This window comes from Mus caroli, unplaced genomic scaffold (genome assembly GCF_978045245.1).
Source record: "Mus caroli unplaced genomic scaffold, Mus_caroli_1 scaffold_16, whole genome shotgun sequence".
Lineage (NCBI taxonomy): Eukaryota > Metazoa > Chordata > Mammalia > Rodentia > Muridae > Mus > Mus caroli.
Window position 1 is genome coordinate 92,589,497 of NW_028227271.1, and position 14,359 is coordinate 92,603,855.

Consider the following 14,359-nt stretch of genomic DNA (forward strand, 5'->3'; position numbering starts at 1 on the left):
TGACCTTGAACCTGTCCTATGTGCCCTGAGGGTCAGTGGGATAGACAAATTTGGACAGTGCTTTCTACTAGGTGGTATGAAGATCATGGTGCTATAAGAGATCTATCTGGGGCACCAGGGTGTAAATGAGGAGCCCTACTTTCCATCAAGAATAAAATGGGTCAATAAAAGCGGTTGCTTATCGGAATTAGAAGCTAAGCAGAATCCTTGGGTTTAAAACTTCTCATCTCTAGACAATCACAGCAATCTAAGCTAACGGGGTAATGGTGGCAGAAGCTGTGTGAAGACTTTTACATCCATTAACCTGATAGCAACCCCAGAAGGAAGGCACTGTTATTTCTTTAACTTTTAAGATGAGGAACTGAAGACCCAGAACCATGGAGGCACACAGCTTCAAAAGGCAAAGCTGGAGCAGCCCAGGTTCTGGACTTTGGCAATTCTGAAATATTTGGTCCTATGATGCAAAACAGGACTCAAGGAGGGGGTAGGATAAGGACAAATGAAACTAGGTGTTGAGCTGCCCTATGTGGGTGTGCCCATGAAAGAGATGATGTCATTCGTGTGCCTTTGAACCAGGAGACACCATCTGTGAATAGGCTCTTGAGTTGGGCCATACAGAACGTCACTGAAGGCGTTCTTCCTGTGGGTTCCTCTTTAGAAGAACTGGGCAGGCTGTTTCTCACACAAGCACCTCCCAGATTCTTTGAGGAATGTTCAATTCTTCATGTAACCTTGGCTTTCTGTCATTAACTCCATCTCTTGAAACAAGGTATGAATATTTTTGTGCCTTTTGTACCATTTGCAAATTGCCCAGCATTTCAAGATGGTATTTGATTATTTCACTCCAGTTTATGTTGTAATGGTATACAGGTGGAAGAAGGACCTACTCAAGGGATTTCATAGTCTTTCTCAGGAGGAAATAATGCAAGTCAAGTTATCGAGTGCCTACCAAGGACAGGGCAAGCTCCCTGGGGAGGACTCTTGATCCCAGTGGTCTGAGTTTCCACTGGTTGTCTCCATGTGGCCTTGATCCTCTCCCCTCAGCTCAGCAGAGCAGTTGCTGCTTTTAATGGAGCAGTGGTCTGGATATGCTCTTGCCACATTATTCTATTCATAGTGTTTTTACAAACCTTCCTCCCATCCACACACCTGCTCATTTTCAAAACTCAGTTCAACATTTGCTTACCACCACTGAGCTTCTCGTCACCATCTTCCTCATCTCTAATACTATCTGCTCTATTTTATGTCTTTCTACCATATCCCCAATAAGACTCTTAGTACACTACTGAGAACATCATGTGGCTCACAAAACTAGTTGTTTAATGCTTGATATGCACTAAAAACTTTATGCTGTTGTGCCATGATTCTGGCAATTACCCTTGAGGAAGATTCAACACCACGTGCGTGAATACAGATGAAACAAAATGCAACATGATGCAGCAACTCTTCTAAATTCAATGTCCAGTGTTTCCATTTATTAAACCAAGTTTATGGAAGTCAGAGATACCATTCTGGAGCCAAAGATCAGAGAGAATGTACCAACAATAAAGACTGCATCCATTTCCATCCTTGGAGTCTGGCAGAGGGTGGAAAGAGAGGCTGAGCTCTTATTGCCAATTCAGAAGACATCCCGGCCCCACTCCCTAGGCAGGCAGAAAGAACCATGCTCATTTTTGTATCTTTGATACATATAGGCAATCAACAACAGTTTTGATGCATATGAACAAATAGGATGCCTAAATTTTTATTTTGTTTTAATATTTTTGAGACAAGGTCTTGCCATGTGGTATAGGCTGGCCTCAGACTCCTGACTTCTCTGCCTCAGCTTGCCCAGTTTCTTCTGTTCTGTTGCTGTGCTGAGTGTGGAGATCATCATATGGGCTGTGGAAGTTGGAGAAGACTTCACTGGGGAGTCAGAATCATGTTGAAGCTGACAGAAAATGTGGGTAGAAGGCTAATTTCATGGAAAAAACATATCTGTAAGGTCTGATGGTCCTGGAATGATTCATCTGGACAACAGGACGATGTCTTTGCCTTCTGTCATGCTTTGTTTGCTCTGTAAATTCCCAAAGTCAGGGTTTTTCCTACTCACTTAATGCCAGGAAAACATAAGACTCTTGGTAGTTACTTTTGATAGCATTGTCCACTCTGTCGTGGGTCTCTCAGACTTCCAGACTCAGGCTGGACCATTTTGCTTGCTTGTATCACTTGATGAACAGGAATCATCAGGGTCTCAGACTCACCCAATGGTTTTCCTTTGCAGGTGAACATGTTTGTTGAAGGGTTCCATGACGCCATCCTCCTCTACGTTCTGGCTTTACATGAAGTGCTCAGAGCTGGCTACAGCAAGAAGGATGGGGGGAAAATCATCCAGCAGACTTGGAACAGGACATTTGAAGGTAGGGATTCAGTTTCCATGGTAGCAGCACAGCGGCCAAATAAGCTGTTGCTTCTGTGATTGCTATCTCCTGGAACGAAGAACCTTTCTAGAGTCTTTCTTTCTCCATTAAAAAAAAATGTCTCATATATATTACATCCCAACCACAGTTTTTTTCCTCCTTCCCTCCCAGTTCCTGTCCCCACCTCCCTTCTTTCTCCAATCCACTCCTCCATTTCCCTTCCAAAAAGGGCAGGTCTCTCAGAGATGCCTCTCAACATGGCATATTAAGTTGCAATAAGACTAGTCACCTCCCCTCATATTTAAGGCTGCACAAGGCAACCTAATAGGACAAAAAGGGCACCAACAACAGGCAAAAGAGTCATAGACATCCCCCACTCCTACTGTTATGAGTCCTAAAGAAGACCAAGCTACATCAGAGAGGCTTCACCCAGCAACTGATATGGAGAACCACAGCCAAACGTTAGGAGGAGCTCAGAGAATCCTATGGAAGAGAGGAAGAAAGGATTGAAGGTGCCAGAGGGGTCAATGACACCACAAGAAAACACACAGATTCAACTAACCTGGGTTCACAGGGACCCAAAGAGACAGAACTAACAATCAGGGAGCCGGTATAAGTTTGACCTAGGCCCTCTCTGTATGCTACAGTTGTGTAGCTTTCTCTATTTTTAAAGTATGGATAATAAGTCAATTCAAGTCACACAGTCTTGGGAAAACAAGGCCAAACAATGCAATGCATGTGGACATGGTTTAAGCAAATTTTACTGCAATAAAAATGGTCCTATTTTTGCTTAAAAACAAGTATACTATGGTGTGTGTGTGTGTGTGTGTGTGTGTGTGTGTGTGTAAGCTAGAGATTCATGTCAGGTTTTATTGCTCTACAACTTAGTTTTTGAGGCAGAGTTTCTTATTGAATCAAGAGCTCACTGCTTGGCTAGACTGGGCAGCAAGCCCCTGAGACCTGTCTGATTCTACCTCTGCCAACACAAGGGTTGCAGCTATGAAGTACTGTGCCCAGCTTTTTACATGGGGCTGAGAGTCCAAACTCAGGTCCCCATGTGCACACAGTAAGCACTTTACCCACAGAGCCATCTACCTTGCCCTGTGTATTTAAAAATCACATTCAACATTCACATTCAAGTGTTATACACTACAGAACTATCAGTGTGAAGATGCAGTCAGACTTAGAAGCGTGTTGACCTGGGTGTATGTTCCCATGATCAGACCATGTCGGCTTTAGTGGGATGCAGAAGATGTTAGCAGTTGTATCCAGCCCAGTGCTGAGAGCTGCCTGGCCAGTCCAGGCCTTTGGCTCTTACTTTCCTTTCAAGACAGTGAATGTTAGCTCCTGCTTAAATAAAAAGCAGAAAAGTGTAAGAATAACATCAACAAAAAGCACACCGCCTCATCATTCCAACAACCTAGATTAGAAATGAGACTGTGCTTGTCTAGGAAACTTAAAGAGAACACAAAGGCACAAAATTCAAAGTGGAAGCTTTGCTTTCCACTCCAGTCTCCTTTCCCCAGTGCCGTTGCTAACAACAGCCGTTTCCTAGGTGAGTCTAGAGGTGTGCTGTGCTTTCTGGTAGCATCATTATACACCCCATAACACTTTTATAAAGCGATCTCATTGTCAATACTACCTCTCATTGTAGTTTTATTTATATTACACTTTTATTTTTTGTATGTCAAAAAATTCATACAGGCACTCGTAGATCTAATGCATGTTAAAGTGAGAAATATGGTTCTGCCTTATACACTACTTTCCTTAATTCTTTTTGTTTATTAGTCCTAGCTGACCTGGAACTTGCTTATGTAGACCGGCCTGGCCTTAAGCATGAGGCAGCCCTCCTGTCTCTGCCTCCAGAGCATGTGGATTACAGGTGTCCCCAGCTCCAGCTTCTAATCTCTCTTTGGCTGGCGCATTCTTCAGCTGGTTTTGTTCTTGTCATTCTGTAATATGGTGACATAGGCTATTGCTTTCCTTGTTGACGTTTTGTGAATATTTCTCACAGAGACCATTCCTTTTTAAAGATTTATTTTATTTATATGAGTACGTTGTAACTGTCTTCAGACACACCAGAAGAGAGCCGCAGATCCCATCACAGATGGTTATGAGCCACCGTGTGGTTGCTGGGAATTGAATTCATGCTCTTAATTGCTGAGCCATCTCTCCAGCCTCCACAGAGACCATTCCTAATGTGAAGGATTTTGGGTCTCAATGTATGTTGGTGCTTTATAAAGTGCAGTGAATATTGCTAAACTTCTTGTTCTTTTAGCTGGCATTGTTGATTCATTTGCCACCAAAAAGGCTTCTTTTTCAAATTTAAAAAAAAAATTAAGGTTTTAATTACATTTCTCCTTTTTGTTCCTCCCTCCCTCTAAATCCTCATATATACTCCTCTTGTTCTTCTTCACACTCATGCCTCCTTATTTTCACTAGATGTTATTGCATATATATGTATGAATCTATATACATTAATGTACACACACACACACACACACACACACACACACACACTCCTAAACATAGTCTGTTCAGTCAATATAACATTATTTGTAAGTATGCCTTCAGGGTTGACTATTTGCCGAACATCTTACAGAAAATTCTGCTAATCTTTATTTTTGTTAATAGTGTATATAAGAGTCACTGACATTCCAAACTGGTCTGAGGTGGTTCCTAGAGCAGGCATCAAGTTTATGTTCATTCACCCAAATCCATTCAACAGGTGTCTATGATGTAGCAGGCACTGGTTAAGGAACAGGGCATGAAGCACTGAAGTAAAGATGTTGCCCATAATCAATTTCTCTCTTGTGCAAATGTGTGCCTGGGAAAAGGCAATAAACACACAGCCTATTCCAGGGATGATAAAATAAAGAGGAATAGGGATACACAGAAAGGGATGGGACTCTCATGGCGGCAGAGTGAGACCCGAGGGTGACAGAAGTCATTTTGTTTAGGACACTGTGCTGCAGAGGAAGCAACAATTTCATTGCAGTCTGAGTATATATGGTAGGAGGTTGTCAACTGTGAAGCTGGGAAGTCTATGTGACTATGCGTAAATGGGACAGTGTGATAGGACCTGGTGTTCAAGATGCAACGAGACCAGACTGATGGACTTAGAAATCCTGCTGAAATCGAAAGTTGCTTTGGTCTCCAGGGAGATGGTGTGCCTTATGGCTGCTCTATGGCACCTAACCTGTAGTTTGCTGGTGAGCATCTTCTGAGAATCATTAATACAGAGTGCAGACTGGGGAAACAGGAAGCAGGCGAGGCCATCCTTCAGGACCCTATTTGCTCTGTAAGAGTTCTGCACTGTGCCAAATTGTCCTGTGAGCCCTTCAGTAGGCTGGAGTACGCTTATACTTATTTGTGCAACTTTTCACTGAAAAGTGGAAAATCTCATGGACACCCCATAAAAGCCAAGTGTACATTTGAGAGAGGTATATAGGATGGTCCCCTCTATCTTCTATGTTTCTTCTACGGCCTCAGCTCATCCCCAGAGATTAAAGGGAAGGGCAGTAGGGAGGAGTGGAGCTCCAGATGGGCTTGTCTGGGTAGTAGCTATGGTAGCTACTGCTAACTTTCTATGGTATTTTCAGTGAACACCATGTTTTACTCTAGACAAGAGTGACAGCTTTCATTTCAGACAAGTAGTTGCTTGGGGGTGAGTAAGCTCCCTGGATGAACTGGCTTTGCCTCTTCCTGCTTCAGCTGAGGAGCAGGAATCAAATAGGGTAATTCAGGGGGCATATTAGGACAAAGTCGGGTTTCCCAGAAATTGTGCACAATACACCGAGAAACTGGTGTGTGGGGACACAACCTTGGTCAGGCACATCCCATTCTTAGCTATTACTCATGGCATGGTGGTCATTTGTTCTTGGTCTTCTGACAGCGGGACAGGAGCCAGAGTTGGGGATGCTGAAAGGCACCAGTGAAGGAGGTTGTTGAGAGAAGGGCAGGTGCCCACAATGGCTGGGATACAGTTTTGTTTAGAGCCAAGACACGCGCTAAATTTTCTCTTACACCATCTTGATATTTCCATTTTAGGGCCAGGTCTACATAGTCAGTATGCATCAAGAGTATAAATAACTGTATAGTTGATTCTAAAACTATTACCTTATGTGTCCAAATATAAAGACTGATGCCAAGGTAAGTTTGGATTTGAATGGTTTGGAGTCTATTTTATTTGCTAAACAATAGTGCATTTGAAGGTAGCCCCTCAAAGAACTCTAAAGTAGATGTGTGAAGAAAAACTCAAACCTTCCTAACATTAAAAACAATTTTAATTTTAGTGGTTGCTGTAAGTGACCATTAAGTTGTCAGGAGAAAAAAATACCCTGGATGTTATTTGACAAAATTGGATTTTATTGCCACGAAACCTATGATCAACTCTGACGACCTGCAATAAATGGTCCAAGAAGAAGCAGTGCTTCCTCTGTGTGAGAGGTCAGGGGGACCAAGTAAACAGGACTGCGGCGCGGGATACAGGCTCCCTCCACTCTCGGCAAACAGAAACTGGGTGGGAAGAATCACTGCTGATATACAGGAAAATTCTGCTCTCAGCTCGACAACTTCACCTTCTGCCTGATAGTCCCAGGTGAAGTCTCACTTTGCAAAGCAGTCGCCCCAAGAGTTCTCACCCTATTTCCTGGCAGAATTGCAATAACTTAGAGGTGTAATGAGGTCTTGGACTACTAGGGCCACTTCATCTTATAATACTCTGCAAAACACTCAAGCAGGACACACCTTCCCAAACACCTCTGAACAGAATGACAAGTGATTTCCGATAGCCACAATATTTGGAGAAGAAATTCTATACCTGTATCTATCTATATCTATACATCTATATACATATGTATATATATGTGTATAAACTATATGCATATAATTTGAAGTTTTATACACCCCCCCCAAGGATACACAATATAATAATAGGTGTATCCTTTGCAACCTGCCTGTTTTAAGAAGACAAAAAATGTAGACGAATGGTACCTCTATTCTGTTTCCAGCAAAGTAACCCAAAGTCTGGAAAAATCAGTGGACCTTCAAACCACAGCCCAAAGGACAGTCAACCCAAAAGACTGCCTCTCCAAACCACACAAGAGGATGGAACTTTCCCCTGGGATGCTTCTTAGCAGACACTCTTTTTACTGGGGCAGTCATTTCTACTGGAGAGAGCCAAATCAATGGAAGCACCAATTAAGTACAACACAGAATTGTCCCACAAAGAAAAGAAATGGCCTTTGTTCATTAGAACAGGGCTGGTGCACACATCCTGCTGCCTAGTGAATGAAGACTGAAATCACAGCCTATTTATTATCAGCTACTGTTCTCTGGTGGCCTTTCAGGGATCGGCTGCCGTGAGCACCCATCGTGCTGGTCAAGGTGGGTGGGTCCTCTGTGTTCTGGCTGATCTGCTCCAGCTTCATATCTCACTGGCTCTGGTTATAAACACAGACACCCTTCATCAGAAACTCCACTGTTCTCTGGTTCTTTCTTGCCTCAGGGTCTTTGTAAATTAAGCCAGGTTGGTAACTTATACATTTCTTGATAGTGGTTTCAGTCATAGGTTTCCTCCTATGTACTTTCATGGGGATTTTATAATCCTTACTCTTTTACTGAACTCCACCTTGATGTGTTGAGTCTTCTGGAGTGATTGAGCACAGTCAAGTGCTTTCTGTGACATTGAAAGCACAGCAATGATAATGGCAACTTTAGAATGCCATCCTTCATTCCCAAGTCCCTAGCTCAAAATCTTCTCAAGTGTCCAATGGAAACTTTCTTATAATGAATGATTGTTTCATGCAAAACAATTCTTTAAAATATTGTACTGAGCCTACCTCCTGGCTATGTGTGCAAGTGTTATATGAAGCGAAGCTTTATTGTGTTTAGACCTGTGTCCTACCCTCAAGATGTCTCATTATGTATATGCAGATATACAAACAATTGTAAACATCTGAAATCTGAAACACCTCTGGCCCCAAGAACTTTAGCTAAATCCAATCTGTAGGAGTTAATAATAGCAGTAGGGGCACTGGTAGAAGAAAACAGCTGGCTTCGCTTAAGTATCTGTTGCAGATGCCTCCAGTGTTTAATCTCGTGCATGTATCGCTACATCCTCTTGGTAGGAACATGATCCTGTTTATGCCAGTTGTAGAGAGGCTCAGGAGACCAATACCTTATTCTCTCTCTCTCTCTGTGTGTGTGTGTGTGTGACTAGGTGTGTCACAGTGTGGGTGTAGAAGTCAGAGGACGACTCTTGGGAGTCAGTTTGCTCCTTCTACCGTGTGGGTCCCAGAGATCAAGCATGTGACCAGTCTGGTGGCAAGCACCTTCCTGCACTTCACTGGTCCCTCCTTCACTGGGCTGAATGCTTAGTCTAGGCCTCTCCTTGAGGAAAGCATTCTTTTGCATAAACTTAACCTCTGCTGCAGTGCTAACTCAGTCCCCGCAGGAATCTTTCAGATAGTGTTTGGATAACCAATGAGTGGGCACACATTAGGCAATGCTCCTTAGACGTTGGCCGCAGAGACTCAACAACCAGGCCTCCAGCTTTGCTGGGTGCTGATGCAGTTCCTGTACGATGATCACTCACTGACTTCTGGGCCAGCCTGGCTTTCTTTATGAGAGTTGTCCAATGATCAAGTCAACCTATGTGTGATAGGTCTTTACTTCTCTGCTACTTCTTAGGGAAAAAAAAAATCAAAACTCTAGAATGAACACATTGCTTCGGCATGGGCCTTAATTCATTTTTTAAAAAAAGTATTCCCCAAAGATCATTTATTTCTCTTTCTTTTCTTTTTTAAATGGAGAAATGTTAAGAATTTAGGAATGCAGACACAGATGAAATTACAATGTCTTTCCAAATGCCAACAAAAATGCTCCCAGTCTGATGTGATTCCCTGTGGCATGGATTTGTTTAAAAAAAAAATCCCATTAATTCGTTTTCTTGGCAGGCAGAGGCACCATAAGTCTCTAACTCAAAGTTCTTTACCTCTCCTGTAGGTATCGCCGGGCAGGTGTCCATAGATGCCAACGGGGACCGGTACGGGGACTTCTCTGTGGTTGCCATGACTGACACTGAAGCAGGCACCCAAGAGGTGAGAGAAGGCTCTGCTTTGGTGACTCATGCAAGTGGGGACTCTGAGGGTGTATTTGTCCTGGTGTCCAAAGCTTGCTTCAAATAAAAATGAACCTTTCCATGCAGTGATAGCTCTCTGATGATTGAGGGCTCAGGCAGAAGGCAGGACACGGCGCCGTGTGTGCTCTTGGCAGAGAAAGCCTACCTTTCAAACGGCCAAGCGTTTCTCCTCAGAACTGGGTGGTAAGGGCATCCGTGGACAGAGGAAGGGCAGCTTACTTGCCTCTTGTATTTCCGAGTTTCATTTTCTAGTGGTTGTTGCGGATTTTACTATTTTAAAATATGGTGGAGTCTGAGGACAGAGAAGTCTGTCACTTATGGAAGCCTGTGACAGTCACTGAGGGCAGTGGCTCTCTGCTTCAACTTCTTTTCTTTTTTAAGATGTATTTATTTATTTTATGTATAATAGTACAATTATAGCTGTCTTCAGACACACCAGAAGAGGGTATCTCATCCCATCACAGATGATTGTGAGCCACCATGTGGTTGCTGGGAATTGAACTCAGGACCTCTGGTAGAGCAGTCAGTGCTCTTAACCACTGAGCCCCTGCTTCAATTTCTTTAGCTATGACATGGGAATTGTAATCTTTTCCTCACTGGTCTTGTGACATCGCTAGAACCATACACAATGAGATATAGAAAAGTAACACACATGGCCTCTAATTGACAGATATAGAGAAAGAAATAAGCATTAAATCAATATCCAGTGTTTTCACTGAAAAATGTATTATTTGGCAGATAACAATGATTGTCTTGTTTCCTTGGAAGGTCATTTCCCTTGTTGCCTTTGGGGACAGAGGCGTGAGGGGCTTGCTGTTTTCCTCTCCGCAGGGGTATGCCTACCCTTTGATGATTGAATAGGAGTCCTCTCACTATGTTCACTCAATGATTTCATATCCCCCACCACCCCCAGTTCTGGGTCTCATCTGCAGTCCAGCTTTTCTCTCTGGAGAAGCTGGGAAGTAGTGATAACCCATCTCATCTCACTGTGAGGTTGCAGAGCACACAGGATTTGTTTAGCACATTGCAGTAACTTCTGTGTTTCAGGATGACCTAGGATTGTTTTGACCATGACCAGATATAGCCTATGAGGGCCTGCTGTGGCTCAGTCAGGAAGGAGGAGAAATGTCACAGGCCAACTAGGAGCCACAAGTTTGTGCTCAAACAAAAGAGGAGAGTTCTTAGAAACTGTGGGTGAGAAGGCACTGCCAGCTCAGCCCGTGTGGCTGATCATGTAGCTAGAGTGGGACCCTGCAATTATATAATGAATGAGTGATGATTTCTCAGGGGTCTAAGGTGACAGCCAAAACAGAGTTCAGGCTGAAAATTGCAGAGCACAAGAAATGAGTTTATCAGAGATGAATATGACTTCTAAAGAAATGGCACTAGCCAAAGGAGGCTCAGAGAGTTCCTCAATTGCACTCCAAATTTTTGAAAATTGCATATATATATATATGTATATATATATATATACATATATATATATGTTTGTATGTATGTATGTATGAATGTATGTATCTCTCTCTCTGTGTGTGTGTGTGTGTGTGTGTGTGTGTGTGTGTGTGTGTGAGAGAGAGAGAGAGAGAGAGAGAGAGAGAGAGAGAGAGAGAGAGAGAGAGACAAAGATTTGTAGGAGTCAGTTATCTCATTCCAACATGTGGGCCCTGGGGATTAAATTTAGGTCTTAAGGCAAAGGCCTTTATCTCCTAAGTTATCTTGCTATTACTCTAAATATTTAGATTTATATTAATCTAACTGAGGAATGTGGGCTATGCACCTGTTGCATACTTCACTTGAGCATGTATGTAGTGCCACTGGTTCTGTCTCATATTCTTAAGGGAAATGGGCCTAACACATGGCTGACAGTGTGGACTGCTCTGTGGTAGAAGGCCAGATAAGGCTCTATGGAATGAGCAAGGGAAAACCCTGTAAATTTATAGATTATTGTTTCATAGGGAAATCAAACAAACAAAAAAACAAACAAACAAACAACCCACCCTTCCCACTATGCAGTAGCACCTGATAAATAGATATTGTCAGCATTGGTAGGCTGTGACCTCCAGATGGCCCTCAGGTGGCACTGTCTGTTGTGCCCACACCTTTTTTTTTTTTTAAATTAGGTATTTATTTCATTTACATTTCCAATGCTATCCCAAAAGACCCTCACATGCTTCCCCACCCACCCACTCCCTGGCGTTCCCCTGTACTGAGGCATATAAAGTTTGCACGACCAATGGGCCTCTCTTTCCACTGATGGCTGACTAGGCCATCTTCTGATACATATGCAGCTAGAGACAGCTAGAGCTATAGGGTTGCAGATCCCCCCAGCTCCTTGGGTACTTTCTCTAGCTCCTCCATTGGGGGCCCTGTGATTCATCCAATAGCTGACTGTGAGCATCCACTTCTGTGTTTGCTAGGCCCCCGGCATAGTCTCACAAGAGACAGCTATATCTGGGTCCTTTCAGCAAAATCTTGCTAGTGTATGCAATGGTGTCAGCGTTTGGAAGCTGATTATGGGATGGATCCCCGGATATGGCAGTCTCTAGATGGTCCATCACCTTTCTAAGCCTACATGACTTGGCTTTTTTCCCTGCCAGGAGGAGCCGCTGGGGCAGTCACACACTCCCCCCATTTTTCATGCTTTTCTAAAGCTCTTGCTGTCAGTTCCTGAAGGTGGTGATGTGCAGAGACCAGGGCATGCGTTTTGGAGAATGCCTGCAAGGCTGTGAGCGAGGTACCTTTGCCTGACCTTCCGTCCGTCCGACTTTTGCCTTTCTGTAGGTCATTGGTGATTACTTTGGGAAAGAAGGCCGGTTCAAAATGCGATCGAATGTCAAATATCCTTGGGGCCCTTTGAAATTGAGAATAGATGAGACCAGAATCGTGGAGCATACCAACAGCTCTCCTTGCAAATCATGTAAGTTCAGAGACTTAATTTACTGTCCTCCTTCTCCAGTCCCAGGATCACATGAGTCTGGAACATGTTTCTCTCAAGAACTCATGTTCTGAAATTCCCATGCATTTTTCTGATGTCTTCAAAACCATGGAAACAACTCACAAATGACTGACCCTCCTCCTTTACCGGAAGCTTCCATATTCCTTTCCTTTATCCTTTTCTTCCAAATGGTAGGGTATTCTGCCTGGATTTATATCTCTCACTCTAGTCTTTTAGTTATCAGAGGTTTCCACTTTTAGGAAAAATAAAAATGTTATCAGCTGTCTCTTGTTCATCTCTTATAAGAAGTTTCATTATTGATTTCAAAGTTCACAGTTGACCTCTAAATCCCCAGGATGGGGCACACAATGCCATTAAATGTTTGACAGCTTGCAAAGTATTTAATTAATTTAATAACTATTGAATATATTATTAACGGTCAATTTCTGGGTTCAAATAGAGAAGCAAGTGTGTCTTCTTATGAATAGCACAGCAAAGGGAGACGGTTTGGGAAATGATTGCCTTTGAGGGGCTTTGTAATATGAGTAAGAACAAGTGATGTCAATCTTGCAGGGCAGTTAGTGATTTTAGGTGACTATATGAACGGTCATTATGTCTCAGGACCATCTTTGAATGATGAGGAATTTATATCCATGTGATAATTATGAGAAAGGATGAAGGAGAAAGTGTGTTGACCACATAATCGCCCAGTCTGTATTCCAAATCTCACACTCTTGCTTGCCAGTTTGGGGACCCTAGGAGGCTCCCCTCAACTCACCAAGTCTCACATTTCCAGCATGTAAAGGGGATTTACCCAGCTTTGATCTGAGGAGCCAAGAAGTCCATGCACCACAGGCTTTATTTGAAACCCTGCAAGGAAAGTAGCTGTTGAGTTTTTTGAGAACTGTGATCCGACCGAGAAAGATTTAATTCAAACAGTGGTTCACATTTTCACAAAGCTATATAGGACAGTTTGGATTGGAACTCTGACTTTGGTGAGAGAACATCTAAAAACAGAATACTGACCCAATGCAATCTCCCGGAACTTTCTAGCACTTTGAAGTGTCACCACCCACCTGGAGAGCTCTGGGCCAGTGCCTTTGTCCATTCACGCATCTTCGACTTTAAACTCAAAACCAGGATGGATGTGTGTGAGATCTTCAGTTTGCAGCTTTCATCAAACCCATCTTGAATCTGTCTCTTTCTCTGTCTATTATTCTCTCTAACCTTCTTTTCTTCCTTCCCCTTTGTTCTCTCCTTTCTCCTTTCCTGTCAGATTATGCTATGTGGTTCAGACTGGCCTCAAACTTAAGAGCCTTCGGCCTCATATTCCCAAGTGCTAGGATGACTGGTGTTTGTCCCAGGTCCAACTTTGAACTTGTTTTGACCTTGTTCTGTTCACTCTCATGTCATGGCACATTTACCTAGTGTTTTCTGAAAACCTTTTCTCAGAGCATTATACATATATATTTTACATTATATGTTACATATAATACTATATATAATACATAAATATTATATGTAAATAATATACAATATGTTACAATTATTATATTATACATATGTTACAAAGAAAGGAAAATTAGTTTCAACTGGGAGATAAACAAAAATCAAAGTATTTTAACTTATTTCTCAAAATGAACTCTGATTATTGATGTTTCTTTTTCAAGCAGGTGGCCTAGAAGAATCTGCAGTGACAGGAATCGTTGTGGGGGCCCTACTAGGTGCTGGTTTGCTAATGGCCTTCTACTTTTTCAGGTATGGACCATTTATGGAGTTAAAGTTCACCCTGCCTCTCTTGCCTTTGTCTCCTGTCTTTGCAATAATGCTCCCTGTGATTTGCCCACATCCTTCTTTTAAACAAGAAGGATGGTGGTTCAA

At 42.7% G+C, this 14,359-nt stretch overlaps 1 protein-coding gene across 6 annotated transcripts in view; it reads left to right on the forward strand.

The window, feature by feature from the left end:
* Npr3 (natriuretic peptide receptor 3) overlaps nucleotides 1-14,359 on the forward strand; it is a 69,081-nt gene that overhangs the window by 48,464 nt on the left and 6,258 nt on the right. For 5 of the 6 annotated variants that reach the window (XM_029469835.2, XM_029469833.2, XM_029469836.2 and 2 more), the window contains 4 exons: nucleotides 2,264-2,399; nucleotides 9,408-9,502; nucleotides 12,325-12,460; nucleotides 14,149-14,236. In XM_029469835.2, coding sequence (XP_029325695.1) covers nucleotides 2,264-2,399; nucleotides 9,408-9,502; nucleotides 12,325-12,460; nucleotides 14,149-14,236 — 455 coding nt within the window. The remainder of the gene's footprint in view (nucleotides 1-2,263; nucleotides 2,400-9,407; nucleotides 9,503-12,324; nucleotides 12,461-14,148; nucleotides 14,237-14,359) is intronic. The other variant, XM_021183108.3, reaches the window with a different exon arrangement.